Raw genomic sequence first — 16,194 nt, 5'->3', positions numbered from 1 at the left:
ACTAGATGTAACTCAGGCAGTGGGAGGGCCTCTTCCTTCGTTCAACTAGAAAGTTCTTCCTAGGTCTGCCCCAAGTCCTCTCCTTCCTCCCCAGGCAGCGGGGGTGGGGGCAGTTCCCTTTAAGGAAGGTGGGGGAGGGGGTCTGCCAGCCGGTCCTCCTTCCGCCCCTCCCTGGCCCCCGCAGCCCGGGGGCCCAGCGCCCGGGCCCCGCGCCAGCGCATGCGCCCGCCTGTGGGCGCTGTCCGGGCTGCGAAGGCGTGCGAGCGCACCGACAGACGGACGGACCGACGGACCGGCGGCCGGTCGGACAGACTGGGCAGCGCAGGGAGCGGGGACGCGACGGGACAGCGACATGGCCGGCCACACGCAGCAGCCGAGCGGGCGCGGGAACCCCGGCCCTGCACCCTCGCCCTCCCCCGGCCCGGGCCCCGGCCCCGGCGCCTCGGAGCGGGTGGCGCTCAAGAAGGAGATCGGGCTGGTGAGCGCCTGCACCATCATCATCGGTGAGAGGGGCCGCGGCGGGCGGGTGCCTGGGGTGGCAGGGCCAAAGGCTTGGGGTGCACTGCTGCCCGAAACAAGGGGCACCCCGCTGCGGGCGCTCCTACCATCTGCGACTGTGGGACACGTGAGGGGATGCCCAGAGCACCTGCGGGTGTCTCCCCTCACACAGGGGCAGTAGGGCTTCTTGTTCCCACCTCCCCAGGCGCCCCGAAGTTCTGCACCTGAGGGAGGTGCCCGTCCCATCCACCGCTGGAATCCCCCTGGCTGCCTTTACTTTGCTGCCGGTTTCAGCAAGGCAAATTGCGCTCAGTTTTCTCATCTGTGAAAGGGAGGTCCCTATCATCCTGCCTGGAGTGCAGGAGCCCTGTAAGTATGGGGACTGGATAGGCTGGCCCAGGTTAAGGCTCCAAGTTCTGGGCTGTGGCTCCAGTCTCTACTATGTGTATAGGATCCAGGAGCCATGCAGTGTGGGTGATTTATTCTTCCAAAGCAGGAGATCCTGTGGGGACACTGGACAGGTAGAGCCAGCCCAGAGGGGGAACTAGGTTCAGAGTATATAATTATTGCAGAGTTTGGTGGCAGGACCCTGGGGAGAGGGTGGACCAGTCAGTGACTGGGGAAGCCGGCCATGGGGTGGGCATGCCAAGCCTGCAGAAAAGCCACCTGCTTCCTGGGCTGGGATCCCAACAGGCATTCACATCCTCTGGCGCCATCTTCCCCACCTGAGAATGGGTCCATGTATCTTGCCCCCGTATAGGGACTTCTGGGTCAGCAGAGGGCTCAGGGGACAAGGCCCAAGTCATGAATGCTGACTCCTCAGGAACTAGGTCATCTGTGGACCTGTGTCCATACCAAGTGCTCAGAGACCCTCCTGGGAGTGGTGTGTTCCATCCCCTGTGTCCCAGGAGACACAGACTGGGCAGATGAATGCCAGAGGTCTGGACTGCTTTATTCTATTGCTTGCCAGGTCTTCCCCTCCCCAGCCAGTAGGATCTCCTTGTGCACCCACTGCCCACCCATTCTCCGACCCCCGGTGATGGAGAAAGTTGGAGGCTCAGGAGGGCAGATTGGAGTCTTCACCTCCTCCTCTGCCCCCACACTGGGAGCTCCTGAACTGAGGCTGGGATCTGGCTCTTGGCCATCCCCACCCTCGCACTGAAAGTTGCCCCAGAACACAAACCCTGTGCAGGTAGCTCCCCCGTCTCACCCACTTGCCCCTGGAATGGAGTCTTCCAGGAGCGGCTCCTGCGACCTTCTTGGCCTAGGACATCCCTGCTCCACTATCTGCTGGGAGGAAGGGCTGGGTCCAGGGATTTGGCCGGGATACCGGTTAGAGTCTTGCCCTGGCCCACACCCTCTCCAGGATCTGTGCCCCGAGGAAGGAGAAGCCCACACATGATGGATGGACCATGAAGTCAAGAGGCTGGCCATGTCTGGAGCCAGCTACGGAGACTGCTAGGTGCAGGGAGAGACACAGTTCTTCCTGGGCTGCCTTGGCTAAGCAGCCATCATTGAGCTGTATTCCTACTTTGCCTCCTCCCATATCCCATCTTCTTCAGGTCAGGTGGAGGCTGCTGGCTCCTCTCTCCTTGGAAAGAGAGCCCCGGTGGTGGCGGTGGGCGTGGAGGAGGCTAGCTCCACCATCACGTGCGGTCTGCAGGACAGACTCTGTAAGAATAGTCCCATGCATCCCAGCTCGGTCCTTGCTGCACCCCAACTCTTCAGCCCTTTCCTGTTCTTCCAGGTCCACCGCACACTTGGCCTCCAGACCTTGAAGGCTGAGCAGGGATAAGAGGTGGCTTGGCCGAGGGTGGCAGACTCAGGAAGGGAACCCAGAAGACCTGACCCCAGCACGGGACCCTCAGTGGTGGTCTAACGACCCTGCTTAGGGAGTTTTGAAGGATTCCAGCAGGCAGGAGACAGACAAGGGGAGAATAGATGTGGCCCAGAGGGGACAGGAGATTCGGGAGGAAGCCTCTGTGGGTTGAGTCAGGGTCTGCACTGTCCTTCCCACCTGATGCCCTGGAGGCCCCGCCCCCTCCCGAAGCGCTGTTCTGCAGAGGCCAGCTCCCATATCTTACCCCAACTTCCTGCCCCGGGGAAACCAAAGTAAAAAAATGTCTCCAAAGTGTCATGTTTTAACTCTAAAAGCCTTGAGGACTTTATATTTGACTCCACCATCTTTCTTGTTTCTTACGAGCTCCTGCGCTTGCTATCTCCAAAACTTCAAATAGCCCCTCCCAGAAGATCCTATAATTCTCTTTCCTTGTACCCTCTGCCTCGTCCCAGGCCGAGGCGTGGGGCTCTCCAGAATGGAACAATATGGAAGGGCTTTGGGCTGGAGGAAGACTCCACCGGAAGTGTGTTTAGGATAGCACCTGCTGGCCCCAGCCGGCACACCTGGAGCAGAACAGCCCGGCCCGGGGGGGAAGGAGCCAGCTGGGCAGGAGTTCTGTAAGACACCACTGCATCTAATGCCTCTTCTGAAAAACACCTCTTATTACATTATGAAATCATGTTCTCCCTTTATCTCATTTGATTCTCCTGCCCATCTGGCAAGATGAGAGTGTTTATACCCATTCTACAGACATAAAAAACCAAGGTTGGAAGTTAAATGACACTTCTGCAAGCAGTAGACTTGGGATGTGGAACTAGATTTGGACCCAATCTTGCAATTCAGTGCCCTTCCTCATACTGTTCTGGTGCTGGGCAAACTTGGGGCCAGATTCAGAGCCCTCAATGTGGGAAGGTTGGGATTGACCAAGCTCCCCACTCGACCATGGATGAATGAACAAACAAAGGGACAAAGGAATCTCCCCTGACTCCCCACCCCCACCCAGGGCTGTATGTACAGAAACTCTCGTCCTGACTCAGGGCCCCCCTCTAGCTCCCTCTCCCAATCCACACCCAAGGAATGGGTGTGCCCAGGTCCAGCAGAGTGGGAATCACCCTGGATCTGCTGACCAGGCTGTCCTGTCCTCCACTCTCTCCCCTCGACTCGGGTACCCCACCTATGCTGGTGTTCGTGTGTCAGGCTCAAGTATGTTCAGGGACTCAGAGGTCTGCTTCATGAACCCCATCTCCTTAGGAGCCAATCCCTGCTCATCCAAGGATGGGCAGGCCCCTCTCTGTTGTCTCCAGAGCCAGAGGTAGCTGGGCTGCTCAGAGAATGGCTCTGCCCACAAGCTCAGCCCCTCCTCGTAGGGACCCTGGGGAGACATAAAACCAGAAACACCTTGTCTGTGTCTCACAGCCCTGATCTACAGACGGGGAAACAGACTGAGGCTGCAGCCAGCCCAGAGGCAGGTGTCCTCGGTGATGGGGGCCGAGGCAGCTCTGGCTACAGGGGTGGGGGCCCGCCAGCACTGGACACACTCATTCATCGATTCAACAGTTAGGTGCGGAACCGTGCCAGGCACTGTTCTGGGTGCTTGAGACACAACAGGGAAGAGGACAGACAAAAGCCCTGTCCTCTTGGACCTGATGTCCCAGCATGGGAGTCAAAGAGCAAATGATAAATAGCTAAATGTTTAGCCAATGGATAATGACAAGTGCTAAGGTGAAAAAATTAAGATGGGGGTGGGGAGGATGGTAGGTAGGAGATGAGTCAGGAGTGGGATGGGGCCCAATTTGTGTGGGCCTTGCCGACTGCAGTGAGAAATTTGTCTTTTTCTCTTTGCAAGATGGGAGAGGGCTTTGAGCAAAAAAGGGTTGGGATAGGACAGGAACAGACAGGATGGCATGAGGCAAGATGAGATGGACGCGATGAGGGACAGGATAGATGCTATGGGATAGGATATGGGATGGCATGGGATGGGGCTCACTATGGAGAAGAAGCTGTGGGCAGCAAGGGTAGAGGCAGGAAGCCTGGTCAAGAGGGTACTTGAGTCACTTGCATTAAGAGACAATGATGGCTCAGAGCAGGGTGGTGGCGGTGAGGTGCTGAGGGGAGGTTCAGTTCTGGATGTGTTTGGAAGGTGGAGCCAAAGGATTTGTGATGAACTGGGTGTGAGGTGTGGGAGAAAGAGAAGAGTCAGGGGTGACCCCAGGTTTGGGCCTGAGCCTCTGGGAGCCCGGTTTGCTGTTTATTGATCCAGAAAGACTGAGAGGAGTAAGTCTGGGGGGCAAGGGGATGAAAGTCAGGGATCTCATTTTGAACATGTGAAATTTGAGATGCGTATTTGTTGAGTAATTAGTTGGATATCCAGGTTTAGCTTAGGGAAAAGTCCATGCTAGGCATATAAATTTGGGGGTTGCCAACAGAAGCTGGAGGACTGGATAAGGTCTCCAAGGGAGGAAGTGTAGAAGGAAAGGGGCAGAGGCCCCAGGACTGCACCATGGGCACTCAACATCTGGAAGTCAGGAAAGAGAAAGACCAGCAGAGGCGTCCAGAAGGAGAAGCCAGCAAGGTGGGAGGAGGGCCAGGAGGCTGAGTGTGGAGGAAGGGCTTAACCTGTCAAATGCCATTGATGAGGCAGGCAAGATGCAGTCTAGGGGTGGATGGTTAGATCCAGCGGAGTGGAGCTCATCGATGACCTTGACTCAGCCCGGAGGCTGGGCACAGGCAAAGTTTACTAGGCGGGCCGGGCTGGGCTGAGCCAGGTAGAGAGAGCTCCACACTTGTGCTCATCCCTCTCTTGAAGGGAAGGTGGGTTAGGCCGGAGGTGCCCGCGGGCCAATGGGCAATTCTAGACATGTCCCGGAGGCATCCCCACTCACCTCCCTGGGTTCTGCCAACAACCTCAAAGGGCACTTCTGTCTCCTCGGAGGGGTGCCCGACACATGCTCATTAAGGACACTCGTGTGTTTGGAGGCATGGGCTTCACCCGGGGGACAGCAGGGCCCCCAAAGCAGAGCTCTGGCCACTGACCCCAGCATATTGAGGTCCCTTGGGGGTCAGGTCTCCCAAAGCCACATTGGGTGGCCTGGGGTATCTCCAAGGTAGATGACAATAGTGAGATTCGTAAGCACTTCCTGGGGCCTCTGATGTACCAGGCAGGGTGGGAGCACACCTGCGTCACTGCCTCATCTCCCCACTTCACAGAGAGGCAAAGTATGTGGTCCACAGCACCCCGCCCCTGCCCCCACCATGAGGCATCTGGGATTCGAACCCAGATCTAGGGATTCTCAACTAGCACCGCTGTCTGTGGCCTCAGGGACCGACTGATGGGAATTTGGAGCTCTTTCCCAGAGGCCTCATGGGTCATATCCTAATGGGGAGGTGCTGGGACTCGTTGCCCAGAGCAGAGGAAGGAGGCCTGGCCGATGGCCAGCCCCTGATCAGACCCGGGAGCCCCAGAGCTGTTCTCTCTCAGGCCAGCAGGCCAGTGTGACAGGAAGAATCCCCATTGTGGGCCTGCTAGCTAAAAGAGGCACAGATAGGCAAGACGTATGTAGATGACTTTGGCCCTGTGGGTTCTCTGTCCTTTGGGGCCCTCAGGTTCCTCATCACAGCAGGCCAGGGCCCAGACCCGGCCCTCTGAATGCAGGACCCATGCAGGGTGGCAAATAAAGAATCCCTTCCTCGCCAGCCTCTAGGTACCATGGGAGTGGGCCAAGGTGGGAGGTCAGGGAGGGCTTCCTGGAGGTGATGCAGCTTCTGGGAATCTGGTGAGCTGAGGAGAGACCTGCCACCGTGGGGGCCAGGGGCCCATGAGCAGACTGTGTTTCCTTAGGCCCTGTGCAGAGGCGCAGAATGTGTCCGCCCTGCCCAGCAGGGCCTCTGCCGAAGTCAGGGTTGAACCAGCCCTCTGCTGCCCCCTAGTTCAGTGGCCCTACCTAGTAAAAGGGGAAACTGAGGCCCAGAAGGGCAGCGCTGGCCTGAGGTCACACAGCTGACTCCCCAAAGTGTTTCTAGCGATGATGGGTGGTGCCGGCAGCCTGGCCTGACAGGACCTCCCTGCCCACCACCCCCCAAAATCAGACTGCACTTTCCCCCCGCACACACCAAGGGCAGCTGGTTCCTTCCACTGACATGACCTCCACCGTCCACCCTTGGGACCTCTCTGGTCAGCCACTGCCTCCCAGAAATAGGTCAGCACACACCGCAACAACCAGGAGAACAATGGCCCTTTCTTTGTCCCTCTGCGGAGCCGAGTAAGCCCCATCAGCCCAAACATCTTAATGTGATAAAGAACCACCCAGAGTGCGCGGAGGGCAGAGGGGCGGGAGGAGACCGAAAGGGGGCCTCCCGGTGGGGGGGCTCACCTCCTCACCCACCTGTGCGGTAGCTCTGGCCCTGCCGCCAAGGACCCGCAAGGACCACAGAGCCTCCCGGCCATGGGGCGAATGGGACTGCGGAGGCCTTGGAACCTGCATTTCCCCAGCCCACTGTCGTCAGACACCTGACCGGGCACTCAGTAGTATCTCCTAGCCCATCCCTGTTCCCTAGTTCCTGCCCCTCCCCCTCTTCCTCCAGAGCAGGTCCCCCCAAGGGCTGGGCTTGTCCACTGCTGTGTCCTGAATCCAGCAGGGCTGATTCTGCTGGACCTGAACACGAGGGCTGAGAAGGGGGGCCTGAGCCCACCACTACCAGGAGGGCTGGGCAGGCACCCCCCACCGCCGTACCCATTACAGCTCCGTGGTCCCTTCTCCAGACCTCCTGTAATCATTCAGACGCCGGAGGCCCCCACCCCCGTCCCCAGCGTCCCCCCCTCCCCGTCCTCTGCCACTCACCCTAGCCCCTGGCCCCTTTGGCTCCTTGCAGAGCCCCACCCAGCCCACATGGTCCCCAGAGCAGCCAGTGGACCTCAGTGGGGTTTTCTGCCACCTTCCGGCACAAACCTGGGACAGATGCTAGACGTCGTCCAGGTCCAGAAGGAGAGGCCCTTTTAGCCGCGTGGGGAGAAAGAAGCCCTGCGCTGTAGGCTGAGGCCATGTGTCCACACAATCATGATCCCCTGGCCCATCCCCCAGTGCCAGCATCGGAGTCTCCAGCCTCTGGGCACAGGCTAGTGACACGTCCCTTTCAGACCCCAACCTGGGAGGACAAGAGGCTAGGTGGCTTCCCCGAGGGCTATGCCCACGAGGCCCCGCCATGCTGAACCGCATAGAGTGCTGGGGTCCCATGGGCTGGGTTGCTCAGGTCCCTGGATGCCCCCAGCCTGAATGCACCCAGCTCCTTCCAAGGCCACCCAGCCCCCGCTGGCTTCCAACCTCACTGGCTTTTGGCAAATCCCACTCCACCAAGCCCTGAGAACAGAGGCTACGCTGCAGGATAGAGCGAACTCAAAGACCCTTTAGAAAGCTGAGCCAGGCCCCAGGCCCCCAGGGTAGATAAGGGAGGTGGCCCCTCTCCCCACTGGAAGCAGGCTGAGGGCTCAGCTTACCTCTGGGGGCTGGGGGACAGGAATTCTTTCGTCCTTATCTGGATGTATTTAGGGCTCCTGGGATGTGACTGGAAAACCAAGTGGGGCACCGTGGCCGTCCAGACTGGAAATCTGTGTCGGCCGGGGGTGGGGTGGGGGGTAGCACCGTGGACAAGGAATGCATGCAGATTGGCAGCCACAGCTGTGTCCTTGGCCAGACTCGCCTGTGGGCCTGGCAGGTGGAGCAGGCAGGCTCTGCCTCGATGGGTGTGCGCTCTCCCGCAGGACCTGGCAGGTAGGGTCATCCTGTAGAGGGACTGAGCGCCAGCTCCTAGTGGTGTTGCTTTTTTATTCATGGGGCCTTGTGCATTCTGGGATTTTTCCTCGTGGGCAGGTCCTCGTGCAAACCACCAATGATGCGACCTAATTTGTGTGCTCAGATGGTGAGGCCCAAGTCACCCAGAACATTGCCCTTTTTGCCCTAACTGCCAGGGAGCTCACAGTTCAGTGAGCACTCAGAGTCTTGCTCACCCTGAGAACCTACTCTGCAGACCACAGCTTGGCCCTCTGAGCATTCAGACTGAGCACCCCCAGACACTGTGAGTCAACAGAGCACCCCCCTAACACACGCCACGCTCCGCAAGTCTCCGAGTCAGCCCAAGGACAGGGCAGGTCTTCGGTGACCATGGCAGACTCCCTCCACGTCTGAGCCTCAGAGGCCGACCACCCTCCTCCTCCTCCTTGCACTGCCTTTCCAGGAGAGTAGACTAGAGATGGCTGCCGCCACTTCACAGATGAGGAAATCAGTCTTTCATGTCAGGATATCGGTGCCGCTTTGGACATCAGGCCATTCATGCACCCATTTAGTTTACTAGACAGATGTGTATTAAACACCTACTATGTGCTGGGGGATGGAGGTGAGGGAGAGCAGGTGCGGCTGCAAACGTATGCAGAATCACGCAAAGATGCCAAGTACATTTGGATACAGCTGTGAATGAGCGGAGGGCTTCCTATATGGTATCTTGCTGAAGCCTCACAAAAACCTCTTGTACAGGCAGAACTTGAGAGGTGACCTGAGCCCCAGCTGGGGTTTCCCACTGTGCTCCTGGGATCCACCGGGCTGTCTCAAGGAGAGAGGCAGTCTTCTCCAGACCCGGGGCTGGCCAAGTCTCTGCCAGCCTGCCATTGCCCACCCCATTCCTTCCGTGATGCCTGCTGACCTATCCCCAGCCCTGAAAATGCACCGGTTCCTCTCCCTCACCCCACCGGCCCTTGCCCAGGACCTGAAATATTTCAACGGTGCCAGGAAACAAGGTGCCTTCAGAGTCTGTGTCTGCAGTCTGGGTTCTAGGTCAGGGCCGAGCCCAGGAAGCAGGTTCCTGAGCAGCTGAGCCCCCTCCCGCCCGGTGGGAGCAAGCAGGGGACAGAAGAACTCAGAACAGGACTCCTCTCCTGAATTGGGTGGACAAGGTGTCACTTCCCATGCCAGGGGAATGGGGAGATAATGAGCCCAGAGTGGGATTTGCAGGGTCTGAGGCCCCTAGTGGCATCCACCTGCCTGCAGGCCCATCTCCCCTCGCCGCCTCCTCCAGGGAACAGCCTGGGTTCTCTTCCTCGCTGTAGCATCTGGGAGCCTGAGGAGAAGGCTGGGCTGCCTAAGGGGGCCCAAGACCTGATGCCTCCCCATCTCCCGCCCCGCCCCGCCCCAGGAAACATCATCGGCTCGGGCATCTTCATCTCCCCCAAGGGGGTCCTGGAGCACTCTGGCTCTGTGGGTCTGGCCCTCTTCGTCTGGGTCCTGGGTGGAGGTGTCACTGTCCTGGGCTCCCTCTGCTACGCGGAGCTGGGAGTTGCCATCCCCAAGTCTGGCGGGGACTACGCCTACGTCACTGAGATCTTCGGGGGCCTGGCTGGGTGAGTGTGGGGCACCAGCGGGGTCGGTAGGGGAGGGGACGACAATCTGGAATGGAGGGTCACTTGGGTCCTGGACTTCGATTCCTTCTTTTTCTCACATCTCAGGGAGGTCATGGGGTGGATGGAGGAAAGAGGGTGGAGGTGTTGGGTAGCCTTTCAAGGCCAGGGTGGGCAGGACACTCCGGCTGGCCCCTTGACCTCTTTGTGCTTCCTTCTAAATGTTTCTTTAAGACTACTCCCCACCTGGGTGATGCTCACAACAAGGCGAGGGCAGCCTTGATTAGTAAACCCACATGTGTGTGTGGGGGGAGGTGCATAAAATTCCTGCCAGTGCCCTGCAAGAGTGCCCCTTTACATAGCCCCCTGGCATGCTTTTATTCACCAATAAACATTACCTGAGCACCTACCGTGTGTTGAGGACCAGGGATAAAAAGATCCATCTCTGTCCTCAAATTGTCCACAGTGCAGAAGGGAGAGAGCCCCTCTGCACTTAACGAAGACCTAGAGGATCCTTGCTTTGAGGGTGTGCGTGAGAGACAATGGCCCAGCGGCCAAGAGAATGGGGTGCCACCACCTAGGGAAGGCTTCCAGGAAAAACCACGTTTGCACCAAGGCTTGGAGGGCAAGCCCGAGCTATCTGGTGTGGTCAGAGGCAGGTCACATCCATGGTAGGTGCCAGGGTTTGGAGGTGCTGGGGCTGCCTGGGGGCACAATGGGGGACCAGAGCTATTGCAATTATCCAGTTGAGCCATGCCGAGGGCCTGAATAAAGGTATAGGAAGATCCCAGAATCATCCAGAGGACATGGTATCCAGTGTAGTATGAGGGAGAGGAGGTGACAGCTGCTTTCCCATTGGATAGACTCCACGGATGGCAGTTTCAGGGAGGGTTTTGGGGTAGGGTTGCCATGCTGGTGGGGTCTGTGGCATATCTGGGGAGATGGTCTAGTCCGGTCTGGGTGGGAGGGTGTCTGGAGCTCAGAGGAAAAGTCTAGGCCAAAGTATACAAAATTTGGTTCTGAGGGATGTGGTGCAGGGTCTTTAACAGGGTAGCGGTGGATGCGACCCTGCAGGTGTGTCCATGGATGCTCTGCTCTGGGGAGAGCGTCCTCAAAGGGGACTGGGACCTGAGAGAGCAGAAAAATCGTGCTGTATGGTTAAGAGAATACTCGAGAAGGAAGTGAGAGGGAGGGGAGGGCCCAAGGCCTGACCCCAGGCATGCCTAACTTCTAGGGTTGGCAGAAGGGAGCAAGGGTTAGGCCTCGGAATAAAGGAGAGGACCAAGAGGAATCTACCAAGCATGGTAGTCCAGAGGTCATTGGTGTCCCTGGATGCAGCTGTCCCCACCCTCAAAGTCTAGGAGCTCCCCGGGTGCAGGGAGAACCCTTGGGAAGAGGTTGGGCCTCACAACCTTGAGCAGAGCCCCTCCTCCCATGGGGGCACACTGCAGTGGCAATATTCAGGCAGACGGGACATAAATTGCTCCCTAACCCCGGCCAGGGCTCCTCGCATGCAAGGTCCTGTCCCTTAGGGGTCACAGCTCAGCGCCAGCTCCCTGCAGCCATGCTCTGCTGAGAACTCCAGCTGGAGCCATAACCGAAGGTCCCGGGACAGCCTGCCCCAGCTCAGGAAACAGCCTGTGGCCAGAGCTAGACGGCCGTTAGAAAGGTAGTTGGTTCCCCAGTCCTTCTCGACACCTGCCCAAGGGCAGCCTGGGGCTGCTTAACCGTGCAGAATGCCGTCTCTGTTGCAAAAGTCCGTTATTAGAGCAGAGACCCCAACAGCCCCGGCCCTGCCTTCTGGCGCATCGGCAGGGTGCGGGATGCCCCCCTGTGCCAGTCGGGCCCTCCCTCATTCCAGCTTCCTGCTTCTCTGGAGTGCGGTCCTCATCATGTACCCAACCAGCCTGGCTGTCATCTCCATGACCTTCTCGAACTACGTGCTGCAGCCCGTGTTCCCCAACTGCATCCCCCCAGCCGCCGCCTCCCGCACACTCTCCATGGCCTGCCTGAGTGAGTGCCCACCCTGGGCCCACACCCAGCTCACTGCCCCCCGGGTGGGAGGACTGTGTGTGTCGGGGGGGGGTTCCCCTCCAGCTGCCGGCCCCCTGGGAGCTCAGCCTCAGGGGGTGGGCTGCTTGAGCTCCGGCTGCTGGGGGGGATGCCACCCTCCTGCAGCCTGGGCTGGACTTGGCTGTGGCCCACCTGGCCTCTCTCCTTTCCTCCCCAGTGCTCCTGACGTGGGTGAACAGTTCCAGTGTGCGCTGGGCCACGCGCATCCAGGACGTCTTCACCGGCGGGAAGCTGCTGGCCCTGTCCCTCATCATTGGCATGGGCTTCGTCCAGATCTTCCAAGGTAGGGCCAGGGTGGGGCCATGCACAGGGCTTCAGTGACAACTTTGACCCTTGACCTCTGGACCCCCAGGACACTTCGAGGAGCTGAGGCCCAGCAATGCCTTTGACTTCTGGATGACACCCTCCGTGGGTCACCTGGCCCTGGCCTTTCTCCAGGGCTCCTTTGCCTTCAGCGGCTGGAACTTCCTCAACTATGTCACTGAGGAGCTGGTCGACCCCCGAAAGTGAGTGGGATGCCCGGCCAGGCCCTGGGAAGGGAAGGGGTGCAGCGGTGGGAGAGGCAGCCTCCCTGCACAGGCCCCCTGCGTTCTGGGGTTCAGCCCGGTCATCCGCCTGATGGTACTGCTGCTGGGACACCTCTACCCCAACCTGGCCCGGCACTGCGTGGCTGTGGGCGGGTCGTGGCCCCTCACTGGGCCTCAGAAACACTGAGCATCATTGTCCCCCTGTCAATGGATCCAGCTGTTTGCCTTTGGCCAAAATGGATACGTGTGCGCACAACGTGGTCCCTACGGATGAAGCCAATAGCTCCATCTGGAGCTCAGCCAGGGGTCCCAGCAGTGAACAGTTGGCAACTGGGGCTGGGGCTGATAGGGCGTCCCACGGGCACCCCAGGTCAATGCATTGGGCCCCAGGGGCACTTCTCAAGGATTTTCGAGGATTTTCAAGGCTGAGTTTGGCTGTATGCACTTTTCTCTTTAGCGCCGACATTAGACCTGCTCCTCCGGGTTTGATGTAGCCCAGGGTGGGGCTGGGGGGCGGCAGGGGGACAGCAGTGCTGCCCCTTTCCCTGTCCCAAGGCCCCCAACGGACCCAGACCCGGGAGATAGAGACTCAGACTGCTCCCTTGCTGGGTCCCCTGGGCCCCGCCCCCAGCCCCCGGGGCTGATGCTGACACGCTCCACCGCCGCCCCCAGGAACCTACCTCGTGCCATTGTCATCTCCATCCCGCTGGTGACCTTTGTGTACACCTTCACCAACATCGCCTACTTCACTGCCATGTCCCCCCAGGAGCTGCTGGCCTCTAACGCGGTGGCCGTGGTGAGTGGGGTCCCACATGTGCCTGGCTCCTGCCCACCCCGCCCTGCCTCACGTGTCACCTCTCTTCTGTGCCCACTCAGACCTTCGGGGAGAAGCTGCTGGGCTACTTTTCTTGGGTCATGCCTGTCTCCGTGGCACTTTCCACTTTTGGAGGGATCAATGGCTACCTGTTCACCTCCTCCAGGTGACTGGATTGGGGAGGGGGTTGGTCAAGGTGAGGCAAGGCAGGTGTGTGTGATCAGTGCCAGGGGCCAGAGGAAGTCAAATCCTGCCCGGTGGGTCCCACCTGAAACTGGGACAATGAATTCCCCAGTAACAGGAGTCGGACCCCAACTCTGAGGTCCAGAAAGCAAAAGGGAGGCGGGGCGAGACAGGGAAGAACTGCGCCATGGGGCTGCCGGGGCCCGGAGCAGGGGTCAGAGATGACAGCTCAAGAGGGACATCAGGTCTGGAGCTGTGGTCCACGATCTGGTCGGTAGGAGGCCCGCGGCCGGGCTCATGGCCCCCACCCATCTCTGTCCCAGACTGTGCTTCTCTGGGGCCCGAGAGGGGCACCTGCCCAGCCTGCTGGCCATGATCCATGTCAGACGCTGCACCCCGATCCCTGCCCTCCTTGTCTGTGTAAGTTGTGGGGCCAAGGCCGGCAGGGAGGGGAGCCGGGGCCACCCAGCAACGTGGGGAATGGTGGGGATTTGTCCTGGCCCTAGGGGGCAGCCCACAGAGGGAGCGGGGAGGGCCGGGGCTCATCGACCTCCTGGCCTGAGCTGGCAGGCCCAGGGCTGATGGAGGCAGGTGGGAGGCCACCCTCAGCCCAGTCCTCTCCCAGTGCGGGGCCACAGCGGTCATCATGCTTGTGGGAGACACATACACGCTCATCAACTACGTGTCCTTCATCAACTACCTCTGCTACGGCGTCACCATCCTGGGCTTGCTCGTGCTGCGCTGGAGGCGGCCGGCGCTCCACAGGCCCATCAAGGTGAGGCCTGGGAGTGGATGGGCTGGCCCACGCTATCGAGCCACCCCTTCGGTCATTTGGGCACCGGGGGCAGGTGATGACAGCGACCGGGATTCTGGTTTTGGCCACGTGCTGGGCCCTGCTCGGGGCTCTATGTGCACTGACGGATTCGGCCCTCACAACAGCCCCACGAGGTGTGAATACTCCCAGTTTACAAACAGGAAAGTGAGGCTCCGGTGCTTGCTCCTGGTCACACGGAATCCCAGGAGCGCGCACTAGGACACAAGAGCTTAACCCAAGCTAAATGCAAATATTCTGTGTGCATATAAATGCTGGAGCTGGAGAAGTGCTCAGTGCCTTAAAAAGTGAAACACAAAAAAAGAGAGAGAGAGGGACCTCCAACCAAATGCAAACATCCAGTGACACATCATTGCTGTGTGCAGCTCAGAGCCACTGAAACTTTTACAAATCCTCAACCCTTTGGCACACCGGCCATCCCCTGAGTTGGCTTCCAGCATGTTGGGCGGCTGCCAGAGCGGGGGCCCTCACGCCTCAGCTCCCAGGAGCGGGTGGGAAGCACCTCGGACCCCCCGGGGTGGGGGTGCCATTGGCACTCCCGCTGCCTCTCCCCCAGGTGAACCTCCTGGTCCCTGTGGCGTACTTGGTTTTCTGGGCATTCCTGCTGGTCTTCAGCTTCATCTCGGAGCCCATAGTGTGTGGGGTCGGCGTGATCATCATCCTCACAGGGGTGCCTGTTTTCTTCCTGGGGGTGTTCTGGAGAAGCCAACCAAAGTGTGTGCACGGACTCACAGGTGAGCCGGCAGCCTCCCCACGGTAGCAGGCCTGGGAACGCAACCCTCTTAGGGGCTCGGCCTGGAGCAGGGCCTCCCCGCAGCAGCGGTGGCAACAGGGTCCGGCCGCCACCGGAAGTGTCCCCAGTAGGTGGCCCCAGTGTCCAGGATCCACCCGAAGGGAGCAGCTCCCTGAGGACCCCTGCCCCACAGGGTCAGACCCAGGGTCTATCTGTTTGTCTGTCTGTCCTCAGAGTCCATGACACGCTGGGGCCAGGAGCTGTGTTTCGTGGTCTACCCCCAGGGTGCCCCCGAGGAGGAGGACAATGGCCCCTGCCCGCTGCCTGCCACGGACAAGCCCTTGAAAACACAGTGAGATATTCGTGGAGCCTGAAGCAGCTGTTTCTGTTTACATGTTGTTTATTGAGGAGGTGTTTTTGCAAAATAAGTTTTGGGTTTTTTTTGTTTTGTTTTGTTTTGTCCTGGAGAAAAAAGAGATCTGACTCTTGGAGGCCTCGGCCGAGGGAGGCCTGCAGGTGTGGGCTCCCCCTCAGCACTGCCCCACTGGCTTTTCCTGAAAAGGTCTATGAATAAAACAGGGCTGGTGGGTGGTGTGCTTGTCTCAGGTGAGTCCCTGGTGGGCATCACTCGGCGGGGCTCGCGTGGTGCTGGCTGCGGAAGGTGCCCCCGCAGGCTCTGGAGGAGGCCTTTGGCGTTTGGGGGCTCTGCCTCTTGAGCCGGGTGCTCCGTCTCTCCCTCGTGGGGTCCAGAGCCAGCCTTGCCCCAAAGGGACACTGGGATCTGGAGACACCTGCCCGGGACCCACAATGCCAGCCCAAGGCTCAGCCACCCAGGAGGGCCCAGGCATTTCTGCAGGAACTGCCTTTTTTTTTTCCCATAAATCTCCACGGAGTGAGTATCCGGACTTGGGAGCCCGTGGCCTCACCCTGGTTTACAGGGGGAAACTAAGAGCCTGAGACAGGATGGGACGGATTTGGCCACTGTCAGTTGGTGCTTGGCCACTGTCCCCCGAGAAAGCATCCAGCAGCATCTCCCGGGGGGCCTCAGGGCCTGCAAGAGACCTGTGCCCTCATTCCCAGCCCTGCCCTCATGCCCAGGAGATAACCCCTCAGCCACAGGGCAAAGGGCAAAGGGAGCCTGCCTGGCCAGGCCCACGCTGACACCACAGGCATGAGGATGAGGGTAGAAGCCTCCTTGCCCCTCCTCTGGGCTGGGTGGGAGGACTGGAGGAGGGCTGAGCATTGACAGAGGGCCCTCCATGGATTAGGTCCATCACACCTGTGGTTCTGTTCAGTCCGGCACAGCTCTGGTG

The 16,194-nt window shown here is 59.5% G+C and overlaps 1 protein-coding gene across 3 annotated transcripts; it reads left to right on the top strand.

Annotated features, from left to right (window-relative positions):
• Positions 1 to 246: 246 nt before the first annotated feature.
• On the top strand, positions 247 to 15,481 carry SLC7A10 (solute carrier family 7 member 10). 3 transcript variants are annotated; one of them, XM_032390554.1, is made up of 11 exons: positions 247 to 503; positions 9,518 to 9,722; positions 11,581 to 11,732; positions 11,950 to 12,075; positions 12,145 to 12,298; positions 12,992 to 13,115; positions 13,196 to 13,299; positions 13,640 to 13,736; positions 13,942 to 14,091; positions 14,705 to 14,882; positions 15,166 to 15,481. In XM_032390554.1, the coding sequence occupies exons 1-11, from the start codon at positions 353 to 355 to the stop codon at positions 15,453 to 15,455; spliced, it is 1,731 nt and encodes a 576-aa protein (XP_032246445.1). In that variant the 5' UTR covers positions 247 to 352; the 3' UTR covers positions 15,456 to 15,481. The 3 variants fall into 3 exon arrangements, with proteins under 3 accessions (XP_032246445.1, XP_032246446.1, XP_032246444.1); XM_032390555.1 differs by having other exon boundaries at positions 15,116 to 15,310; XM_032390553.1 differs by lacking the exon at positions 14,705 to 14,882 and having other exon boundaries at positions 254 to 503; positions 15,116 to 15,207.
• Positions 15,482 to 16,194: the final 713 nt, after the last annotated feature.

Source organism: Phoca vitulina, unplaced genomic scaffold, assembly GCF_004348235.1.
Source record: "Phoca vitulina isolate PV1807 unplaced genomic scaffold, GSC_HSeal_1.0 scaffold58, whole genome shotgun sequence".
Taxonomy (NCBI): Eukaryota; Metazoa; Chordata; class Mammalia; order Carnivora; family Phocidae; genus Phoca; species Phoca vitulina.
This window is presented reverse-complemented; position numbering and strand designations above follow the sequence as displayed.

Bases quoted from the DNA above. Each gene is read 5' to 3' on its own strand.
- SLC7A10 (XM_032390554.1), top strand. From the start codon at position 353: ATGGCCGGCCACACGCAGCAGCCGAGCGGGCGCGGGAACCCCGGCCCT. The intron at 13,116-13,195 runs GTGAGTGGGGTC...GTGCCCACTCAG, and splicing joins CCTCTAACGCGGTGGCCGTG to ACCTTCGGGGAGAAGCTGCT. The intron at 14,092-14,704 runs GTGAGGCCTGGG...CCTCTCCCCCAG, and splicing joins CGCTCCACAGGCCCATCAAG to GTGAACCTCCTGGTCCCTGT.